This window comes from Geospiza fortis, unplaced genomic scaffold (assembly GCF_000277835.1).
Source record: "Geospiza fortis unplaced genomic scaffold, GeoFor_1.0 scaffold12, whole genome shotgun sequence".
Classification (NCBI taxonomy): Eukaryota; Metazoa; Chordata; class Aves; order Passeriformes; family Thraupidae; genus Geospiza; species Geospiza fortis.
The window spans coordinates 219504-244706 of NW_005054323.1; the positions used below are offsets into that span (position 1 = coordinate 219504).

The 25203-nt window shown below is 39.3% G+C and overlaps 1 protein-coding gene across 1 annotated transcript in view; it reads right to left on the reverse strand.

Annotated features, from left to right (window-relative positions):
* The window catches only part of NTRK2 (neurotrophic receptor tyrosine kinase 2), a 179091-nt gene that overhangs the window by 25161 nt on the left and 128727 nt on the right, over positions 1-25203 (reverse strand). Inside the window, exons 13-14 of the mRNA XM_014306955.2 lie at positions 20992-21164; positions 17339-17573 (exon numbers count right to left, since the gene is read on the reverse strand). Of these exons, the coding sequence (XP_014162430.1) occupies positions 17339-17573; positions 20992-21164 (408 nt within the window). The remainder of the gene's footprint in view (positions 1-17338; positions 17574-20991; positions 21165-25203) is intronic.

A 25203-nucleotide genomic window follows, 5' to 3' on the forward strand; every position in this document is an offset into this window, starting at 1 on the left:
GCAGGAATGGATTAAACCTTTCATTTGGTAGGAAAATGAAAAATCACCTTTGCATATTGAATTAAAATATAATGAAATGTCTGAAGATCTTTGGCATTTTACAAGTCCTTGGGTAACCAGGTTTATGTGTAGTGGATAAAGGCAGAAACATTTGTGAATGTACTTCATCAGGGCAACCGATCACATGTTTACAACTGTATCATTTCTATATAAATATTTTTATATCACATGTATGATACATATGGGATTTTTCCCTCTGGAGCAAAAGATTCCAGTGCCATTAGCAATCTAAATATGCATTATGGAAAACATTTTGAATTACAGGATCTATAATGTTTTTCTATACAACCTCTTTTGAATACTGCACATTTGCTAGACTGTGCTCAGAAATGAGGGAGCTGTTAAATATTTCTTCTTAACCACAAGGCTGAAGAACTCCTGCTCTTTCAGCCTCTTAGTGGCCCCTCTCTGAACTCCAAGATCCATGTCCTTCTTATCTTGGGGGCCCCAGAGCTGGATGCAGCGCTCCAGGTGGGGTCTCACAGAAGCGGAAAACAGCAACAACAATACAGATTTGGGTATGCCCATCCCCCTGCTCTTTCATGCACATGAGAGAACCAGTTTTAGCATTTACACATCAAAAACTATCGAAATCAAACAAGTATCTAAGTCTTTTAATTTCATGACTCTAGTCTGACACACCATAAACTTTAATGGTTAGTGTTTTTTTCTATAAAGCAAGAAGAAAGCTTTCTATAAAGCATCTTGTTGAGGGGAAGGACAGGAAATTTCATGTTATGTGTTGAGTGCCAGAAAAATCTTGGAAGGACAAGTAAATGCCACATTTTGATGGTGTTTCATGGAGATGGGGGATTTGTTATTCAAAGGATAGTAATTTTGAAATAGCTGTCTAATAATAACTGTAATTCAACTCACCTGTCCGCAGAAGTCTCCAAGCTCCTTTTAAATTCTGAGCAGTTGCTCTTTAAAAGGCACAGAATCATCCTATATAATTGAAATTACAGTTGCAGAGTTTTAGTCTCTGTTATTTCAGTGTGGAGAAAAACTTCCATAGCCACCCTGGGGCTCATGTTTCCTTCAATTCGAGGTTCCCAATGCTTGCAGTGATGACCAAGATCAGAAAAATGCACCCAGACACCCGCTAGAAATCAAACAGCTCATCTTGATGCTATTCAACAGGGTCCCAAACTCAGCAATAGAAAAAAGGATGAACCATTTAATTTACTTCCAGGCAACTTCCACTGGTCTACTTCTAACAGAATATTATGCTTTTTCTAGAACTTGTGGAAGCTGTTAGAAAGGTTGATTGAGAGAAAAATACCATTCACCTTTGAGAATAACAAGTATCGGTTTGCTTTATTACATCTTCTTCTGTTACATCCAACAGGAAAATGAGTCTGCCCATTTCCCTATCCCCACTATGCAAGATTCAGGAGCACTGACAGAGCATCCTGGTTCTCACATCAGTGTTGAACTGCTGCTGCTGGACTTTCTGATCGTATTTGGAATCTCCAGAACATGAACAGATTTTCAGAACTTGAATGCTCTAGAGTGACTGAGGCTGTGATGGCTTTATACTTTCTGTGAAAGACACTTGGAGTCTTGCATATAATATGCAATAATAAATGTGATGAATTTGCTATACATTAAAACTCCAGGGAGAACCCAGCACAATCCAGTGGAAGCCCCAATACTTCACTTTGCAACAAAGCTGCAATTTTTTGACCTAAAATGAGCTTCCACTTTGCTGAACCAGAAAGGGTTGTAATAACCTTGTTACAAATAGGAGCCACTTGTGTTCTGAAATGGTCATGAGCTGAAAAGGTAAGTTCGAATTGTCACACTTAAAAAAAAGTGTGAAGAAAAAAGAAAGGAGATACAGTTGGAGCAGAAGCAGAACCATTACATGTTTTCATCCTCTAAAATCTTCTGCTTTCACTAATAAGTAATGCAGGACACTGGGAAACAAGGTAAAGCAGTATTTTCTCCTGCTGTAGTAAAACAGAAGCATCTGTAAAACTAGAACTCAACCCTCCTGGAATGCTGAGAGTTAAAGTTTAATTGTATCTTATCAAAGTCAAGAGCAAAGAGACTGCATGCTGAAATAAAAGATGGGCTTTTCCTGTCACAGTCATGGAGAAGATATAGTCAAACCTGATTTTCTGCAGTGTGTGAAGTTTCATACACAGCAACAGAAGATTTTCCAAATAAGAGTTGCAGAATTAATGACAAGTATTTTCATAACTAATAAATATTTTCAAAACCTTTTCCTTGCCCTGAAAATTCAGCCACTTGGAAATGTCTTTCATAAATACTAACAGCTCTACTTTGAATATTCTGTGCAAACTAATGATGGGGTAAACCGATCAAGACAAAAGTATTTGTGCTTCAGATTGCTACTCATGCTGGCACTCTGCTGAACCAAGTTCTTCTGACACTCGCAGGAGTTTTGGTTCTTTATGTGCTTCAAGGTACCTAAGCTAAGAATTATGTGGAGCACACCAAGTGCTCTGATCCTCTTGCATCCTAAGGCATAGCTTGGCTACCTTGAATAATTTCCTTCATAAATTGCACAGTGCCACCTTAAAATGAGATTATTCTAAGTTCACTCTTCCTTTTGATAATTCTTTGATAACCAGATTGCATAAATTTGTTCTTAAATGAACATTGCTCTTCAGTTTCAATAGTATTCTTTCACCCCTAATGTTTATTTTAGTCTTTTGAAGCACTCATATAGTACAGTTCTTTTAGACTCTCCTTCAACAAAGATTTTAATCAAGAATGCCCTTGTACTGTACTTTGGAGAAAGTCTTCTCTGCAACCAAAAAAAAAAAAAAAGAAAGCTTGTTTTTCATCTGGAATGTTACATTAACAAAGTTTGTTCAGTTGCTGCAGAAACATTGATGCTGGTGCAGAAAAGCAGATGTTGCAGGAATTAGCTGTTGAGACTAGAGGAGGGCAGGACCCCTGCTTTGGGCAGCAGGGCTGGTTTATGTTGCTTTAAAAGTTTGCTGACCTCTTTGTCTCCAATCATAAAACTGGCTATCAAAGTCCCTCATTGCTTGAGGATCTCTTTTCTCTGTGTGTTCCAGGTTTAACTTTCATATCCCAATGGCCCCTTTGCCTGCATCTTCATATTTATCACTATCCTTTCAAGACCTGATGTTAAAGATTAATTTTGCTTTCAGGCCAAACTAACTCTCCTTCCCACATCATCCTGTATGCAGTGGCAACACTTTCCTCCTCATACTCTTGACATTTAAACAGTCAAGACACTCCTCTGTCTGTTTTGGTATTCTTTTCAAAGCCAATCTTAAATGCTTTTTGGCCCTTTTCACTATATCCCTATTTGTCCATTAGCCTTCCTTCTTTTGTATTTTTGCTTACTTTCCATGTCCTTTATGAGATGAGATCACCAATAATTCTGCAACTTATTGCTCTCCACTTTTACATGTGATTTAGGGACACAATTTTCATCTCCTATCTGCATCTATTTAAAGAAAACCTGCATTTCTCCAGTTCTTAAGCGGAACACAACAATTAGTTCTTTCTATTTTTCAAAGTTGACTCAAACAGCAGCAGAAGAACAGCAAGGAAACAGGTACTCCTAAAATTCTGAGATCACAATTATTTTAAAGCTAAGAATTCTGAGATTCTCAAGAAGTTTTTAAATCCATAAATACCCCTGTGAACTTTACTTACAATAGAAAGTTATTCAAGTACAGGTGTGGATTAATTGCCTATTTTATGTAATCTGAAGGCTAAATAGATCAGATCTATTCCTTCCTGTCTTCCATCTTAAACAAACACATTAAGATGTAATAGATTAAAAGGAATAACTAAGGAAGAAAGCTTTACTTACATATCTTCTTTTTTTTCTGATCATGTTAATTAGCATAATGCTGTTTTCCATATCCCTAATGACACAGTTGAAAACATAAAACACAAGCTATGTTTCAAACAACTAGCTTTGACGTTGTGAGTGGCACAGAAGAAGAAGTGTATGCCTTCAGAAAAGGAACATTCATCCTGCTTCTGAATAGCTTTGCAGTCTGCATTAAGCTCGTGTCACAATTTTTGAGCTAGCAGTGTCTGCAGATTGGACGTACCTTGTCTCACACTGTACAGTGGAACTGTATAAACCTCTCCATGAAACTTGTTTGCATTTTCTAATTTATGCCATTTTAGCTGTATTTAAATATGTATTTGAAGGGCTTTTTACCATGTGCAGTACAGCATAACCTTCAGTTTCCTCATTTTCTATTTAACATTTTATTCTAGGAACTAAAGTTGATCGCGATGGAAAACCAGGTTAATACTGAATATGCATATGTGTGCATATGCAAGCTCCAAACCCACCAATTAGCGCATTTCCAAATTGTGATGGAAATACTTATTGGTCAAAAATGTTCCTCCAAGGATGACTGGTGTAAGAATCACAGCTGTGTGTGTCTATGCGAACAGGTAGAAGTTGTGCAAAGATTTTTAATTACTTTTAACAGAATTCCCTTTGCAGAAAATGGCAATATTTGACCTATATATATTTAAACAATATACAATTTCTGTTTTGCAGATTCAAATAGTGTCTATTGGTTTTCTGTTGAGAGGCACATTCCACTCACTGTGTATAGGCATTGACCTTTACTTTAACACAATGATGCTTTTCCCACACAACTATTCAACACTAGATTCTTTTCTCTAAAAATGGCTGATATGGCATGAGAGACAAGTCCTAGAATATTTGAGGATACTCAAGGAGCATGGAAAAGTCACGCAATTGAAAACTGCAAAATTCCCTTTTTCATTGGTGCTTTCAATCTAGAAGACAAGACGAGATGTGCTGCCAAAATTATGGCATGAAATATTCAGCTCTATTTTGATCTCTCTTTTTTCTCTGTGTCTTGTTTTGCTAAAGATGATTTAAAACTCTGCTTGCTGAATCCAAAAAACAAACAGCTCATGCATATGACAGGCTGCCAAGAATGCAGGACCCTGCCCTTTGCTTAGCTCACTAGCAAGAAAAATCTTCTACAAGGATAGTGCCAGGCAGTATGCTGCACTAAATCTCATCGTCAGAAAATAACATTGGCAGCATAATCAGCTGCAAAAGGACTGCATGCAGAGCAGTAATTTGCAAAGAGCCCAGCCTATCAGTTAGTCTTCCAAAGCGACTTTGTGGTGACAGGCATCTGGTAAATAAATCTGGAAAGAATCCATATTCTCTCGATAGCATCACAGTATTATGTTGTGGGCCTGGGCTGAGGCAGTATGAGGAACTTAGGTGACAAAAACATTAGGACAAATAATTTGTGATCATACTGACAGTCATGCATGTTGCTTTTTTTTTCCCCCTTTATATTTATACTGGCTGTGAAATAATTGCAATGTTGATGTGTTATCAAAGAATATCTGGCAATACATTTAATGAACAGTTCTTTATCTTAAAATTCTACTGCCAGGAAAAAAAAAAAAAAGAAGAGAAAGAAAAGGAGAAGAGGAGAAAAATGTATTTGCTCTGTTAAGATTTCTCCCTTTCTGTGTACACCATTACATCCAGATTTACAGAGACATAATCTTGCAGGCCATAAAATAATCTGAAGGCCTCTCTTCACACACACCCTGAAATGGACTAGATGATGTTATAAAAGAGCTCCTTAAAGGAGGCTTAGACTGCATCATCTTTTACATATCAGTTAACAAAACCCCGGCTTTTATTTCCAGCAAAACATTTTGATTTGCTTCATGGTGTGGTATGCAAGAATTGGATCACAGGGTATGTTATTTCTTTTCACCCTGTAGATTCAACAGTGAACATGGAAGTGAAATCAGATAGCCATTACAAATTTGCAAGTAATAAGAATAAAAGTAAAATCTCTGTCTCCAGTAATGTCAATGCCAGTTTGCTCATTAGTCTGGGAGGTAGACAAGTTTTCATTCTTTGAATATGTACCAACGTCTTTCTGTCTCCTAGAGAAATAGTACAGGCTGTAACACTAACTGCTTAGGTCATAGTAATTTTCAATAGCAACAGAAAAGACCCAATATTTTGTGCTTTACAGTATTGTAGTCTCAAGATTATTTTATCTCTAAATGGCTTTAATTCTGTTTCATTTTCATTGTCGACTCCTTTATTACACAGGATCAATATTTTTGTAGATGTGGATCTACAGCCTTACACACTTATTATCAAAAGTCTCACACCATAGCTCTTTCTTTAAAATCCTGGCTTCTAAGTGTGTGATGTGAATAACTGGAGGGACATTCATTTTACAATGTTTACTTCCAGGACTCATATTCATTAAAAAAATCTTGAACATGTGGAAAAAGCTTGAACTGCATGGAACAGAGGACTGAAATATAGTTTGATGAGACTCAAAAATCATGAATTTCTATAATTTAAACTTCTTCCAAAGCATTGGGAAATAGCTTGAAGACAGAAAATATAAATGTTATACCTCTCTGAAGATCAAAACAAGTATAAGACTAAATAAGGGAGTAGTTTTGAAATTTCATTTGCATCACCTCTCAGTGTTTGTAGTGCTATCTGATCATTTCAATGGGTCTGACTCTGTTCCCAGCCCAAACATCTGAGACACTACTATGGCAATATCAAGCCCTGGATGAAATGAACTGTGGAAGAGAAATAGGAACTGATAGGTACATCAAATTTAATGTAAGCTCTTCAAATCCTCATGGACTGGACAGCAGTGTTGCAAGAATATTTTTAAGGGCAAATAAATAGTAACTTTTGAAAGCTAATTCAAGGGTATTAAGCTAGCTGTTTTTTGGTTTTGGGGTGGTTTTTTTTGTTTGCTTGTTTGTTTGGTTTTTTTTTCTTTAAAAACATTTCAGTACACTCTAAAGAATGAAGTTACTTCCCACTCATATGGCTTTTCTTTTGGATGTTTTTTTACCCACCTGATGGAGATAGAAGTATTTGAGTCACCACAATATTTTCTAATTCTTTTGTATCTGTCCTTGATAGAAGAGGCTTATTCTGCCATGCACCTTTGCGTGTTACATTTGAGTTAAATGGTATGCTCTGTCTCACCCCTCGAAAATGTAGGGTTTATTCCAAGCCTGTGATCCTCCCCTGCAGTATCATGTATCTGTAATCCCATTGGCCCACACCTTTTTGCGTGCCCACTTCGAATCACCCTGCTAAACTGTGTCAGGGAGACCAGACCACTCTCGGCCCTTTGCCTCCCTAGGCTCTCCCTCTCTCCCCCTCCGTCCCCCCCTTCCCCCTTCTCCCTCACAAACCATGCTGCTCCCGGGGGTGGGACCCCGAAAAAGCCCACACCCAATTAGCACCCTCAGAGACCGTGTGGAGTCTCCTCGCCTGCCTCCTGCCACCAGGGAACACACAGCTTAGGGGGCCTCAAACGAACACCAACATGCCTTAAATCAGTCCTTCATCTTTTCCTAAAGTTAGGACACAGCTAGAAACTTGATAGCATTTTATACCTGTTTTGGCTCCATTTTATGTAAGGCTATCATTCAAAGCCAAATTATCTCTGAAGTCTAATTACAAAGTTCCTGAGACTGTAAGATGCAGTATCAGTCTATTTCTGGAGTCCTCGCCTTCTGGGAAGCTTGGAGAGCAGTTCCTGACAAGGCATCAAAAACTTCACCACTGTTCATGACATCTGGTATTGAAAATATTTCACAATGGCATCCGCGTTACAGCTACATAGATAACCACAGATTCTGACTGCATGTTCTCTGTCACTGATGCCAACAGCCTCTGATTAAATCTTTGCTACTGACTTCCCTTCCACATCAGGTTGGAGGGGACACAAGTTCCATTGGACAGAAAAAGGACCCAGAGAGCACTGAAGATGGAAATGATCTGAAGTGTCACACAGTTCTTCCCCTTTTCCATCACTACCAGTAGTTCTTTGCTATGCACACACAAAGAGCCAGATTTGTAGCCTCGGCTCTATTACTAGCTGGTGCTGTCCTCTCATCCTCTCAATCCATCCTGTTACACATACCACCTCATAGTCTAATTGTCTAGTTCTTCCTTCCCCTGCTTCCTGAGCTCTGTGGGCCAAAAGAGTGCCGATTGTTCGTCAAGCCCAGGGTAAAAAATGCATATTTCGGAAAACTGCCTAGCAACTGCTTTCTTTAGTGCAAGGAGAGAGGCCATTTGCATAAGAAAACCTTCCAGCTGGAAGCCTGCAAAGACTCTGCTGGGAGCTGATTCTGTGACCAGACATCAAAGGAGAATTCCCGTTTAAGGACTGCTCCCTCTGGGTGGCCTTTCTGTGCTGTCCCACCATCAGCGGTGGCAGTGGCGGCCGCACAGATCGCACCAGTGCTCTGCAGCACCCAGGAGATGCCATTCCAGTATCCGACTGTGCTCCCAGAGATCTTTTACTGATTTTGTTCTCACACCATCTTTTCCTCACACTGTGCATATCACACATCAAAAAGTCAACAGTTTCAGCTGCTAACCTTTGGAATTCTGTAAATTGCTTTGCAGATTGCCTGCCAAAAGTGACAATCTGTAGCACTGCAGTACAGTATCTCCAGATATTTACACATGGTTCCTCCCCATACTAAAAGGCTTTATTAGTCTGCACAAAGGCCTGGTGCAGGAAGAAAAACAACAGAAATTACTTTAAAATTTCTCTTGCCATTTTATGCCTAGAAAAGGTTGACCATAAACTTTTCACTTTCTAAAACCCTGGACAAAACATTGGCTCCAGTAAAGTCAATGGAAATAGCCTCCCCCAATATTCCAAGTACAATCCAGCAAATTGTGAACAGGGATGGGTTTGAGGACATGGCTCTCTTATGTGCTAATCATCTAAACAACAGTTAAATCGTTTCAGCACCTGCAAAAAAATAGCTCTGTACAGCTCTGCTGCTACTTAATGGAATGAGGCGATTATGATCACAGTTCTGCAAAGCTCTCCAAATTGCAGTTCCTAAGGCTAATTTCAATGTGTGAATCATTGCTTTCCTGCAATTTATATCCATATGTGTGGTTATTTTTGAGAATGATTCAGTTTTGTATGTATAATTTTAAAAGGACTTTTTAAGTTAATGAACATCTGTGCTAAGAGCCCCTCAACAGAAAAGCTTGTGTCAGCCACTGGTGACGATGACTGTGTAGACTTCCTGTTATCCTATAGGCGTGCATGTGGATCCTATGGCTCTCACCAACTGCATACTGCAGGAGTAACCAGCTGAAAAGCACTCCCTTAAAATGCTTTAACAAGACCCTTGAAAAAGGTAATATCTGTTCCATAACCAGTATGGAACAAAATACTAAATTCTTAAAGCTTTTAACAGAAGCAAACAGAGGGAAAATTTCCATTTGAAAATTTCCAAACACTTTAATATTTTGATTGACATTCAACACTTTAAGTTATAGCACAGCTCAACAGGATTTCTGCATAAAATATGTTTCTAGGTACTGCCTCCTGTCTTGAACTTTTTTTCTCAAGATGAACTTGTTTCTTGACATGCTGCATGAGAACCATGTTGGTATAAATCTAGTGCTGGTGGATTTACAAGGAAATATTAGGCACTGAAATTCGGTAGGTAATCAAGTAACTAGTCACAGCAACAAGGTCACTTTACTTTAGTCTCTTTTAATCATCTTAATTTTTCAACCTAGTTATTATGGGTTTTTGTTTCTGCCCTCTTTACACTCTTTGATCTCACAGACTGAAGGAGAATGTACTCCAGGAGCCATGAAGCTGTCTTCCTATTTGCACATTTAAAGCAAAAGGTGGCTTTAGTCTGGCTAAGTGAAGTATGTCACAACCTCCCAGTTAATAGTCTCATTTTCTGTATTACCAACCTGTCATTAACCTTGCAAGACAGAGTTTAGTAAGCAATGATTGTTAAATCCAGCACTCTACACATGTTGGACATCTGATGTTCCTTCTCCTAACACTAATAAGGAGAACTTTCTTGGACTCCCCTCTTAGGATCTGTATTGGTGAAAACAGATGGAAACAGAAGCGCAAGACCAATAACCCTGATGTGAAGATGATGAAAAAACTTCACTTAGGAAGTGACTACCTCTACAGCTGTACTAAAATTTGGAACTTGTTTTTGCTTAAGATAAAGCTGAAATTAGGTTTTCAGTGAAGAACTGGAGAAGTTGAACAGCTGTAATCCCAAACAAAACCAGGAATCCAATCAGCAATTGTGTAAGTAAAAGCTGGGGACAGACCATGCCTCCTGCACAGCACAGAATATATTCTGGCATGCGCAAGTAGTGACAGGTATCAAGCCGTGGTGCTTACCCTTGGTCATCAGGAAAACACCGTGTTCTGGTGCATACCAGTTTTTAAATACTGATGCTGCAGTGACTTTTAGGAAGCCCTTTAAAATCATTAGGCCTAATTCTGCTTGTGATTATGTTACTTTAGGTTCAGAGCTACTGCACTGACTTCAAGGCAGCTACTTTGGATGTACATCTCTCAAGCTGGCCTATTATTTCTTGTATTGTTTCCAGTTGCATGAAATCATCTGTGCACGTCTTCCAGGGCTGCTGGAACCCTCTGTCCTCCCCAGCACTACACATGATGCAATGAGACTCTGACGGAGGAGGAAAGCCGAGAAGTCCATGTAGGGAAGCAGATAATTTCCTTTTGAGCAATGGATGCAAAAATAGCAGCTAATAAAAAGCCTTCAAACTGTGCCTTCAAACTGTGACAATTCAATACACACACCTACGAGAATGCCTTGACAAGCTGCTTGACTTCCCAGTAACTCTTTCTTGTTTTCTTTAGTGCAGCCTCCTCCAAACTCCCACACACAGGTATTCATCTCTGTAGTGACAGCTGAGACCTGCAGGTGTTTGCTGCTATTGCCCTTTCAGAATAGACAGACACTTGTTCCTCGCTGTAAACATTTGTATCATGGTGTTTGCCTGGCTAGTTACAGCCCAAATAATGATAAACCAGCCTTTTCTTTTTTTAGCCCCTTGCTGTCATGCATTAATTCTTTTGCAAATAGGCATCAGGTACTGGAAATAGCTTAAAAGAGATCACTCTCTGGTGATTATTTTACTTGCCTTATCTTTTGGAAAATATTTCATAGAGTGTCACCAGAAAAGTATATCATGCAGTTTCCAGAAATACAGCACTCTACAACATTAGATTCATACATGAAGGGAGGAGGGTATGGCTAGTGGGCAGGATGCTCTTTCATTCCTTTAATTCTAACGTTATTTCACTGTTTTTCAAACTGCGACTTTGGCTTTTCTTAGGAACAGCAAAAATCAGAATAAGAACTGTTTGTTGATGACTTTAACACTCACAAGTGTCAAAATGTTTTCTCAAAAGAGTTGTTCATATTTTTTACGTAGCAAGAAGGTCCAAAATCTATGTATTTTAAAAATAGGCCTGGAATGGCAAATTGTGTAACCATTAGTTTTTCTGGAAGTCTGGGAGGTTAAGGGGTTTAATAGCTTTTTCTGTCTTAACTGAAAGCTCATGGGAAATATATTTTTTTAAAAAGACAAACATCCCAGAATACTTAATGTTAGCATTAAATAGAAATTATCAAAGAAACATTAGGAAACAAAACTACAAAAATCTAGGAAACTTCCCAACAAACTTTTCTCACTCCATCAGCTGTTTACTTTTTGGTAGCCTGATTCTGTTTCTTTAGTTCTTTACACCAATTTAGACAAGATCTGAATTCTAATTAAAAAAAACAACAACCCCCCCCCAAAAAAAAAACCAAAAACCCAAAGAACCAAGATGAAACAAAACAACCCAGCCCCCAAAGAAAACAAAAAAAAAAAAAAAAAGAGAAACAACAGTCTTTCTCAAACACTGGAGGTACAAAATGTGCCAGTATGAATTGCAAAGTCATTCACTGAGGGACTGAAACCAAGAACTTAGGGGAAAAAAGGGGATGTTCTTCATTTGGAAGAAGTAGAAGATGAGAGTGGCCCAGGGCATTGTCTGACAATACGGTTAACATGTGACAATGACACAGGCTATGTGGATTTGGATGTACTATGCAGCATGTTTTCATTAGAGGCTGGGAGGTACCTCTAATCGAAGAAAGGGAAATATCAGATCTGGAAAATACCACTCACAGTTCTAGCAATGTCTGTACCAGAAAGAGATACAATAATTGCCTTTTCAGACACTGAAAGTCGTTGGAAAAGGCTAGTGTGAAAAGGAAAAAAATGAAAACACTTTTTTTCCTGACAGTGGGCCTTCTTTCTGACAGTCTGGTAGGGGACAGAGTAGTTTCTCTAAATACAATTGAGATTTAAAGGCTGGAAAGAGAGTAGAATAATGTGATCAAGTAGGTGTCTATTTCTCATGAGTTAATCCAGGTTGCTGAATTAAAAAAAAAATACAGCTGTTAGGACAGAGAAGCTGTTGTACAGCCTTCTGGAAAAAGCACTGGCAACACAGGATCCTACTTATTTGCAGCATCCACTTTGAGAGAAGGGACTGCGTGACAGGACAGGAGTGATTCAGGAGTCAGAAATCCAGGCTTCAGAAACACAAGATTGCTGCTATCCAGTTCTATACCTGAGAGGTATTTGAGAAGAAGCCTGTCAGCATTTTGCAGGCTGCACCTTATTATTTCGTTCAACTAAAGTCTTTCTTCAGGACTTGCCTTTTTGTTTTCCCTCTTGTCATTTGATTTGAATCTGGATCATCTTTGGTTCCCACACTGCTCTAAGGTGATGAGGACAGGCAACATGGCCAGATGTGCTCTGAGGAGCATCACCAAAAGCAAGTTATGCCACAGGCTGGTGCAGCTGGCTTGTGCCCACATATCTTTCTACAGTTTGCCAGTTCAGAAGGCAATTTTCACAGAAATGTCTGATGGGGATTGCTCTCACATCTTGCTGTGTGTCAGGTGTGACTGACTTAAGATCTCTCATGAAATTTTGCCAAGCATAGCTTCTCTTTAGGTGCTTAGGACACTGTTGAAAACTTCTCCTTTTCCCGGGCAGACTAGAATTTTTATGGGGCTTGGTGTCTTATATAGAAGAGGCTAAAGTACTAGTGAGTGTTGGTGTTTTCCCTGCAGAATGATGAGGTCTCAGGTTCTTGTTGCTCCTACCCTTAACACCTACTCTGTGGCTTCCTTCAAGAGTGAAAGACTTAGACTCAGTAACCTCTGTCTCTTCTTCCAATCTGATATACTATGCTCTCTTTAAATAGCAAAATGGTGCAAAATGTGAAGATTTTAAAGACAAATGGAGTCACTGAAATTTATAATGAAACATATCTTCATAGTCTTCTGCCCAATATGTGCCAGAGGTGAAAGAAACTAATTTGTGAACCTCTCTGTAGTTTTAGGGCAAATTGGGCCTTAAAGAAAGATGGAAACCACACCAGGCCCAGTTTAATAGAGTTTTGAGTGGTTTGTGCAAGCTGAGAAAAGGAGTCCACATTTTCTCCTCTGTTCTTGTGCTGTTACATAAAGGCAAGTAGGTTATACAATAGCTAAATAGGGATTACAAAACTGAGCTCCATAAATCTAAATAAGAAACAGAATGCCTATCCTGCACTGGACAAACATAAAAGTGGGGAAGGGTGAAACTCTGATCCTAATGAAGGTAATGGCAAAGCTCTTGCTTAGTCTGGTGAGATCACATTTTCATCCCAAACCTTGGCTCAAGCCTGTAGTTGGCTGACCAGGCTGGATATTTAAAGCATATCCGTGTTTTTCCAAGTACTGGGATAAGATGACTTCTACTTTTTTTCAAGCTTCTCGCTTATAATTAAGAAATGCTGAAATTATTTTAAGATCAAATACTGAGCAATCACTTGCAAACATGAACTGGAAGCCTAAAAAGGCCCTGATATATTATCTCTGAATGCAAGAACAAGTAACAACAAAGTGGTTCTTCCCAGGCTTCAGTGTCAGCACTTAAAAGCACTGAAAGCTACACTAAAGAATTACCTGAGTATCTTAGAGTAAGATAGGAAACCCTGACCTGTGGGAGTAGGAAATCAAACAGCAAAGCCCAGGTATCAACAAGACAAATAAAAGCCCCTAATAAACTTGAGACCTAAGCTCTCCAAGTAAATAACTTTGTGAAAGGATCTTTTGTGCTATAAGGATTGCAGTTCAGCAGTATTGCTAGAGCTGTTTGGCTCACAAACCAAACCAATTACTTGAGAGTTGTTTTACTTTGGCCTGGGGTGTAGAGCACTTAAGGGAAAGAAAAATCATCGCAGTTTTTTCATGTCCCCGGGGTCCGACTATCAAACCCTACTGCTGTTACATTGGATGCTAGCATGTACATCAGGACTTCCCCACTTTCAAGATTCCTGCATGATGAAAAAGACAGGAAAAAGGAAAGGGGGAGAAAAAAGGAAAGCTTGTGCAATCAGGGCCACACATCATATGTATTCCCAGTCCAAGGGTTACTTCTCTCCCACTCTTCCCTGAAGCATCTCTTAACAGCTGAGCTGATTCAATGCAGGATGTCATTAAAAATCTAACAGTGCACAATGACTTGGGATCATCCTTATCTTACAGAAGCAAGCTATAAATAATCATCTTGGGCAAATCTAACATCATGACTGAGTGGCAGGCTCCAAAAAAAAAAAAAAAAAACCAAAACCAATTCCAGTGTATTAAAACCCACCCCGTTTCTTGCAGAACTTTTTGGAATTGTGTAAATCTCTCCAATGAGCATCAGATAAAGCTGTCAGGGTTGGGGATGATTTGCTTCTCTGTGAGTGTTTAGCCTGACCAGTTAAAAAGACTTAGCCTGCTATAAGCAATTAGGTATGGTACGTCAGTGCCATTCCAGTGTTATCATTGACTTAGGCCTGCCAAGGATGCAATTCTCCAGACAACAATCTGGGAATTCATCATTGCCTTGATTTTTTCATGACCATCTTCTGACCAACCCACATATGTCCCAGAAAGGGCAGGCCAAAACTTCACAGGCTCAACTCGAGCTTCAAACTTTTATCAGCTGTGAAATATGGTGGCATGGCAGGCTCTATCCCTCCTCTGCACTAATTAGAAAGCAACTGGAACATGAGGCACCAGAGAAGCTATTCTTCTTGGTTTTCTTACTGTGTAGAACAAGCAACTTCCCAACTTGAAGTTTTGTATCCACCCATCACTCTGCAAGCTTATACCACCAGTTTGGATGGGGCTATGCTATTTTACACCATCCCCTCTGACACTTGTTTACCTCTTTCTCTCTTCATTTGCATTTCTGTCTTTCACTAACACCTCTCACAATTACCTTTCCCACCTTATTTGTTCCCTCTCTCGCATCAATGATTGTACCCTCTTCACACTACTACCTCCTCCTTTGTTACTCCCTGGACCTCCCAGACACTCTCCTTCACCTCAAAAATAAGTGAAGATAAGGGAGAGAAGGAGGAAAGAAAAGAGTGATTCTGTTATGAGGGACAGAGGAAAATATAATGTACCTCTTAAATGAGATCCTTTCAGAGGTGCCCAAGGACTATCCAGGTTACCCAGGATTTCCTGAACTCCTGCTTTGTCCGGGTCATGGGTGTTCTTCTAAATTTGTGTTTCACTGGGTAGAAGCTTTGCTTGAGTACTCATGTGCAAGACTCGAGGATTAATCCGAGATGTACGTGATCAGGTACATTGATGCCAGAGTCAATACGCCATCACATGCCTGAGCCAAGCCTCAGCTGTCTCCGGGAAGGCCATATGACTACTGAGCTTCTATCCCCTTTTGTAGGTAGCTTTTATGCAGGAGGGGGAGTTAGTCTGGTTTTTTTTTTCCAGAAATAAGCAAAGTATATGTTCCAAAATGTTGCCTCTGACTGTAACAATCTTTGGAAACATGTACATTCATTCTTAAGTGTAACGAATAACATGGTAAACACTGAAGTATGGAACAGAGACACAACTTCAATCCCAACAAGTGGTGCAAAACTGCAATATGCAAAATCAGATGCAAAATCAAGAAACCTTAACCTCTGCTCATGGGTGTCCTTTAAAACATAGAGAAAGTTATTACCATCCTGTACATTTTTTTTTAGGCTCTGAAGCGCAGTCATGCTTGTTTTACATTCGTCAAATAATTCAGAGTGCCAGTTTCCAAAATAAGAATATATAAGAGGAATCTGGATATGTTTACTAAATTAAGTTTTATCTTTGAAAGGAAAGAAAATTAACAGTGAACATTTACAGTTAAGTAAACTGTAAAGTAAATTAATAGCACCTTATGAGCTTTTAAGTGAATCAGCATTCAACAACAATTTTCAAAAGTGTAGCATCATCTACCCTGTCCAGCCTTAGCCAGATGTAGGGACAATCTCTTCCCAGGCATCCCACCAATACTGATGGTGAGGTGACACTTTACTTTAATAACACAATCCAAATTGGCTGGCTAAGAAAGTAATAATGAAAAAGGAATAAGAATTAAGGAGTAGAGGGGCAGATACAAAACCTGTGCTTAAGGATGATGAGACTACCTTACAGGATAAACTCTAGGGTTTGTAAATTATCAGCTTGGTCATGGATTGCCTTCCCCAAGCCACAAACAGGTTCAGTTCCAATCATGAAACTACAAATGTGATAGCAAACATTAAATGTGATAGCAAACATTAAATGTGTCAACTACATGACTTACCACACTTACAAAGACTGCACCAACAACAGCATTAATGCACTCAGTTTGTTTAGCCCAGCAATCTCAGAAGGCCTTTGCAAAATTCACATTGCACTTTATGGCAACCAAGCTCAGGGAAAACAGTCAGAATGAAAAAGAGCAATGAGGTACTCTTACCCTCTGCAAAACAGCTCTTCAACATTAAGAAGTAGGACTAAAGCCCTGGTTAAGGTAGGAAAAGATTTCAGGTGCTCAGTATAACAAACTTCTCACCTAATCTCTTACTGAGTAAAGTAACTGGTCACTACTGCTGCCCAGTACTTATTTTTCCTCTAGCTAACTGATGCATTATACAACTGCTTCCCAAAGTTACCATTTCCATTTTTCTTAGTGGTATTTAAGAACATATTTTAATAGCTTCAAAGTGTTGGGCCAAATTTCATTACCCTTTTTATCTGCTGTTTCTTCTTCACTTATGCCAAGCAAATGTGCAAAATTTTTGCCCAGAGAAAAGGACCTTTCTGTGATTTAGAATCTAAACCCAACATATATAAACAACAAAACACGACAGACTACTCTGATTAACTCTCCAAGTTTACCAAAACCCTTTAATTCAGAACCAGGTTCTCCATATGCTAGGCTCTAAATTACCTGACAGACAGATGGTTAAGTATAAAAGCAGATCAGTCACAGCAATGTGGTAAGAAGATAGAACAAGACCTAGCTTATTACTTATTACAGCAGTTCACTTACCCGATAGTAGTCTGTGCTGTACACATCTCTAGACATCCCAAAATCCCCAATCTTCACCAGTAGGTTTTCACCAACCAGACAATTCCGGGTAGCAAGATCTCGATGCACAAAGTGCTGTGATGCCAGGTAAACCATACCAGAAGCAATCTGCTGGGCAATGTGAAGCATCTGGGATTGGGTCAGCTCAGCAGGACGGTTGCCTTCTGCCATCAGTCCTGCATCTGGTCCATGTGCCCTGCGCCAAAATACATTCTGATAAACTGATAGGCCACTTGTAAGCTGGTGAACAGAAAGGTATTAGTGAGCGTCAGCCCACACAACTCCATCAAAAATGCTATAAAAATAGGGAAAATCTTTTGTCTTGGCTTTTCTCATTTGCTGTTTTCCTTCATTGATGAAGGATAGGTGGTCTGAAGAGCACTACAAACAGGGTATATATTATTCAAGGAAATAAAGCATATGTGTTCACAACAGTGCCCATCTGTCAGAAAGCATCACCTTTCTCCCGTTCCATTCTAGTAATCTTTTCTGGAGAAAGGCTGACAAATGAGTCTGCTTGGGAACCAAGGGAAAATCTTATCACTCTGTAAGACTGAAAAACAATTGAGGGAAAGTCAATGAAGTGGCATGCATAGCATCACTTTTCCTGTGACTGGCATTTCTTGATTTCAGCAGGGATACAGGCCACTGACACTTCCATCTTTTCTTAAACAAGAAAGAGCTAACTTCCTTCTCCATTTGAGAAACAAGGGCAGCAATTTTAAATTTATACTTCTAATTTCCTATCCAAATGCACAGCAGGAAAGAATTTTTGCTTATTTCATCACCAAGGGTGAGTCCTGCCTGAGACGGGAATCCTTGACAATAGGAAGAGGGCACAAAACACATGCTATTTGGAAAAACAAAATATCTTCAGAAACATGAGGTTTTCAAGACCTAGCAAGTTCCTAAGAAGCAACAATCTACTGATTATGAGAATGCTTGTATGCACTTCATCAGAAACAGATTATGAAAGCCCAGTGAAGTACTGGGTCATATGAGCTTTACCCATCTTAACTATGTGAGCCCTGATATGCCTGTACCTCCTATAACCTTGAAGATGCAGATATAAACATTCATATGAACAATGTTTGTAGCAAGAGCTACTAGCTAATCCTTATCCACTCAATGAGGTAATCTGGCAATCACTACTCATTTGATACATTTTATAATTTTCTAAATATCCTTTTCCATCCATTCTATTTTTCTGTATTTTCAGAAGCCCTCTTTTTAATCCATTCCTGAAAACTATTCTTTCAAAGAGACCACCTCTCCTCTTCCCTCCTCAATAGAGGTGAGGCCTTAATTTTTCTCTAGGGTAAGGGGACAGGAGTTTGGAAAAGATTTTCAAATTAATCAAAATCTGTGAGATCAAATCTGACACTACCAATTAGAAATACGATATTAAAATTGCCCCAAGGGAAGAATTTCATGAACAAAGTGACAGATGTGAGAAAGAAATGAAGGAGGGTGTGTAGCATTAATGGGACTGTATCTGGTACCAGGCAAAGCAACTTTCTGCCACAGGGTATGCACAGGCAGACATTCATCTGGTCTAGGTGGATGGGGGCAGGAATAAATGGGAGGACATGAAATCTCCAACTAAAACTCACTAGCAAATTCCTATTGAAAAATACTGTATCTTTATCATGCATGGATTTTTTTAATAAGTGTTCTCAGACACACATCTCTGAGCTGCTAAATTAAAGAACTTTTCATCTTTTGCTAGTTTCCTTGAGGACATGGTCTGTATCTAAAGGAATTTGTAAATTATTCCTAACATTCCAGCTTGCTTGTCCGCTTGATGCTGGCCATAAATGAGGTGACCTTCAGTGTCTGCAATAGCCAAGGATATTGACAAATATTCTCTGCAGCCACATCATCCACTAGTCAACAGACCAAGCCCTGGGCAGGCATGAGTTTACAGCTTTAATCCTAGATCTGAACAGGTTTTGGCTGCATGCAGGCACCCTGGCTCATTTGGGTTAAAATTTCAGATCAATTTTTCCTCAACAGCCTTTGGTGGCGCTGCAGGGTAAAAAATATGGAACAGCCCACTTTGCTGTGAACCTCTGGTCTGCAGCACAAGCTGCAGAAAATGTGAGAGGAATGACAAATTGGAGCTTAGGTTTAATAGCTTGTCCCAGCATAATCATTTTATGTTCTAAAGACAAGGGCTGATTAATAGCTTTTTTAAAAGTGAAGGCCTTAGAGTAGGAAATATACTGTCTGCTAAAATACTTTTCTGTACAATAATTCAAAATCAGAGTTACAACGTAAGAAAAAGCCAATCAAAAAGAATCAAGGCATAATAAGTATTTCTTATGGAGCAAGAAATTATGTCTCATCAACTGAGAATCTGGCTTCTTCTAATGGAAATTCAGTGTTCTGAAAATGTACTAGGATGGCAGCTAGGGAAACAGCAGTTCTCTCCTGATTCACAGCAGAAGACCAAGCAGACAAACATAAATGCCCTTAATTCTAAAATATACTTAAATCCTTTGCCAGAGAGCCAGCCATTCTGGGAGGACTAGTAATGTTTGTTCTGCATCTGCAGTTCAGGTCCCAGTTTCTCTGTCAAACCTGTTAGCCCTGCCAATAAGGGAGGATGCTAGTTGATGTCATTTGTTTTATGGCATGGCTACTTCTTCAAGAGGTAGTAAAAAGACAGCAAACTCATTTCAGATATGCTATCAAAAACGCATAAATGGCAGCATTAGCAATCATAGTCATTTAAGTTATATAGAAAATATTAATCCATTTAATGAGACATCTATTTTGATTATTTTACAGCTCTGTTAGAGATATCTTTCCAAAATGGTGGTACCCCTTGCTGTCTTTAGCAGGAAAGACCTCTGTATGTTGAAATATCTTTGTGATATTTATTGATAAAATTACACAGTAGACATTAAAGGAATATCTCTTATATTTTTAACATAGAGCAAATGACATCTCTTAATTTTATTTTTATGTCAAAAGGTGCAGGTAGAAATGGCACATATATGAGGCCTCTGTTCATAACTTCCTGGATTATGGGTTACCTATTATTGCGAGCCTTAGGTATCATTTATTTATTTATAATTGCTCTACTGACAAATTTCAATTTCCTACACACATTCCTGAACAGTTTTATGAGATAAAGGACTAATCTGGATCCCAAATTCACAGAAGTTTCCATGGCTCAGAGTTTTCTTGCTGCAGATTTATAGCAGTCTTTCCAAAACACTGAGAAGAGGGAAGAGAAAAGGGGTTAGACTTCAGAAGCTCTCTGATGCCTACAGATAGCAATAGGTGTTGAGTGGGATTATCCAAGTGCTACCAGAAAGCCTGTAAGAAAATCATTCCTACTGTAGGATTTATAACCAAACATTTCAGAATTCATGGAAATATATTGGAAACAATATTTCTTTGGTACAAAGCTTGATTTAATGGTACTTCCAAACAGTCAAAAACAGAGCCCCACATCCTGGTACAAAAGACAATAGTCTTACAATTTGTCTTCCTAGGTGTCACCTTTTTCCAGTGGTAGCTGGTAATTTCACATCAAGTACCAGTAACAGCTACCTTTTCTGCTCCTTTTGGCTCAGGATCACAACACATGTTCATGGATTTACCTGAGGAATTTGTTAAGATCTCCATGCTTCATATACTCAAAGACCATGATGAGTGGATCACCCTCAACACAGACACCATAGAATTTGACAATGTGCTCATGTTGCAGGTTAGTCAGCAGTTCTGCCTCACGGTGGAAGTCCTTGCGGGCATTATCACTGGCATCTTTCAGTGTCTGGTGGAGAAAATGAAAATATAAGGAAGGACAGATGTTCACAGAAGGTAGGAAATATGTGGGATAGCCCTGTACGGGTAAGATAAGGAAAGAGTACAGCATGAAGGATGGAGGAAGTACTTTCTAAATAACTCTTTTAGAAATGCAGATGTGATCTGAAGTGCAATTAAATAATGGCAGTACAATTTTCATTCTCCTGCCACATGTTATTCCAAACAAACAGTTTTCTTGTAAGAGAATGTATGAATACTCATGCTCTTGCTGTGACAAGTGTTTTCCAAACACAGAACAAATAAACTGATCTCATCCCAAAAATATACTAGTACACAGCTGGTTTGTATCCTTGAGCATTTAACTCAAGCAACCCCTAGTATTCTGCTGGTATTTACCTTTCTTATTATTTCTTTAAAATAAAACTCTGCTTGTTTAAAATACATGGTGGTAATGTGGATGCATTCTTTATGTACTGCTGATGTTAGTCTCTTAGGTAGATTTAAACAAATGCCCCTGGACCGGAATAACCTAAGATTTCAGCCAAAAACTTCTTTGAAATTCTGTAAATCTACTCACATGACTAAGATTAGGCATATGTGTAAGTAACTGGAGGTCAAATCCTAAAGTGATAGACATGGAGGAAAGTAGGTGCACAGAGGAATTCTGGGGTGTCAGTGGATCAAATAGGAGGCTTAAATGTTATGTAATGAAATAATACTAATTTAACTGTCACACATAGGCAGTTTCTGATTTCTCCTTACAAACCACATATCAAAAGCAAGAAAACACTTTCATGCACAAAAATAAAAGCAAGTTCTGACACCAATTAAATGAGGAATATTATAATTGACAATAAATCACTAATAGTCTCTGTAGTCAAGAGGTACAGTGGTTGCGCTATACTAATTAAAAAAATATTTCTAAAACCACAAGAGAAAGATGGCAAGTTACTAACATTCATAATTTATTTTTCACAGAAACTGGTGTCTGGGCTCTATACCTCTGGATTTTAACAATACCTAGGTTTAATATAATGGAAGATAAGACACAAAAGTAGTGCTGATGTTTTAACTAAAGATGCCTTTTTCCTGGCCAACTAGTCCCTTTACTTTCTATCCAGAATTAATATGTAGAGCATGAGACCAACCACACTCACCAGAACAGAAACAGAATAAGTTGATACTGTCCAATTGTTCTGCCAACAAACTGAGTTTTTAACAGCAATAGTCATGGTTTGTTCAAACTTTTTGTTCAACAGGGACAATTCTGTCCACTTTTCTAGTATTATATGTGTGCATGTGTGAAGAAGCGGCTAGAAGGTGACTGTTGGAAAAAACATATCTTTTACTTGTGATACTGCAATCCTGGGTCCTGAAAACTGAATAGCTACCATACTAAAATTCAGATGGTGGCACAAGGACTAGGGCAGCATGGATTGCTGTCTTCTAAGTTCAGGGGCTTTTATCTGTGGATTTCAGCCTCTATGGATCCTAGAAGCAAGAGAAGTCATTCATGCTTAGATGTCCCTTCTCTGAGGAACGTACTTCTGAATCTTAACATACCTTCAGGTGCAGAATCCTTTTTTCCATAAGCTTTGCCAATGATGCAACAAGGATATTGCTTCATCAAGGCTTCACTAGCCACAATATGTTAGCATACACAGCTGTATCATGGACATCAAATTTGCTTCCCACTATGGGCTACACACAATCACATCTGAACTGAGTGAGGGCTGGAATTGAAATGTTTTCCAACACTTTCAGGCTCTGACATGATGCAGGCAAAAACCCACAGTCCAGTGTATTTTACATATACTGAAATCACTTGTAATAATTCTGTTGTTACTTGTGTTTCCTCTGGTAGTTTCATATATGAAGAAGTTGGACTGTCATTATTTTCAATAACAGAATTAGAAAAACAATTAATACAAAATGCATTTTTAAATAATAGCAATCTGGGAAAAAAACTGCTAGGGAGAAGCAGAGGCTGTTCCTCTTTAGAAGATGCTTTTTATCTCACAGAAACAGCAAAATTATCATATGACAGAGCAGTTGCCATGGCAATTCCACATTTTCTGTCAAACTGCAAAATGCAGAAAAGTCTAAAACTCAGGTGAAACTTATACAGGGTTTCTACTACCATGGGCTGACTAGAATTTCTGTCACCCATAATTGCAAAATCTCCTTCTTATTATTTCATGCAGTGCACAGAGTAGACACAATGCATGACAGAGAGCTGGCACAGTCAGGCAAGGAGGAGACTGCAAGGTAAAAAAATTAATAAGTATGTAGAATTTACATAGAAATTACATTGACTAATGTATTTAGCTTGTTCTCAGTACAAGAAAAAAAGAAAAAAAAACCAAAATAAAACCCTAAGAGCACAAAGAGAGGAAAGACATATTAATTATTATTATCATTACTGACAAGAATGCCAAAGCTCTGCATACAAAGCACTTTCACCACTTGACAGGAGGTTTTCCCAAGTAGGAACTGAGATTCAATCACATGTGCTTTCCAGCCACTCCATGTGGTCTATGCTGCCCTGTGCTCTGCAGTGAGTGTGGGTGCTGACACCACTCTGACACTACCTGTGCCACTCTGACACCACAGAGCTGCCTTCATGAGCAAGTCAGAGCAACAGCAGGAGGATGGGGCTGTCATCAACATCAGCAGGACTTGGTAGCCAAACTCTCAAGGCAGCTACATGACTACTACTATTACTTCCTACTGTTTCAGCCTTCCCCTACGAAATAATTGCTACTGCTTCCCATCAACATATGAGACCTGACTGGTATGTCTCCTCAAGAAGTGAAGGGGTGGTTTTGAGTCTTCTCAGAACTGAAGGTCTGAAGAGAGTTGGAAATCTTTGGTTTTCCTGTGCAGGTGCCATGGAAATGTTTTTGATCTCACGCACACAGCAGTCTGCTAGCTGAGCAAAGCCTCCTAGGGGAGCCAGAGGCAGCTGCTAACCTGTGCCTCGTCAACCTCACCTCCTGCTCTGGATAGGCTACACTAGCATGAGATTATGCCTGGGATTCAATCCTTTGAGGAGCCAGTACTGGGCCAGGCCAGAACAAATACAGCAAATGGCCTCAAGAAAACAGTAATTTTTCCTTCCTCCTCCCTCTGTTCTCTAAAAGTGCCTGATATGATGTGCTATGGGGGCAATGCTAGTCCAATGCCCAGGTTTTGTCCTACGGAAAGTATTTCCAAGCACTCTGTGTTATGTCCAAAAAGCTCACACTAATCAAAACCAATTTAAACAAATTGCCTTTCTCCTCTTTAAAGGAGCAAAAGCTCATACTCTTTGGTATTTTATGCTAGGCCTGATCTATTTTATCTTCACAGATTTTTCTGGGCCTCTTAGCTCCTAAATAATTTGCTGCAGCAACCTTAGCATTTTGGATACCTGATAAGAAGGGGACATGTTGAGTTCAAGGGAGGGATGCTCAGGGCCAGGAATGAGCAGTACAGTTTTCTAGCAACTGGCAGGCACAGGGAGCTGACAGGGACCACTAGCCAACCTAACTCCCAGCGCACAGTTGAGGCTGTGCCTCCTTGCTGCTGAAATCTCCCTGGCACCACCTTACTCTTCAGCAAGCACCTCTTTCCACGGGCTCACCAGATGTATTTTATAGTGATTGGTGTGTTCTGGTTTTGCCCATGGTGCTGAGGTTCTCTAAAGCTGTTGTTGTGTGTCAGGAGGAGCTGCTCATTGCTGCTGGAACCCAGGTCTGCTCCTCTACTACTAACTCAGGGATGGAGTCCAGACACCGTCCTCCACTGAAGTGCAGGATAGCTGTACTCCAGTGGAGGCTCCCTCCCTCGACCTCCTCTCTGGCTGAGGGATACCTGTTATCTGTAGTTGGTAACTGCAGTGAAGAAGACAAACATCAGGCAATTAACCCCTCAGTTATGTGAGGACAGTATTGACTGTGGCTCAGCTCACAAAAAAATTTGCTCTGTGACAGCAGCTAGAGTCACATCTTTAAGAGCCAATGACAGAAACAAAAAATGGGAATAACCTGTTCCCAGAGGTAATT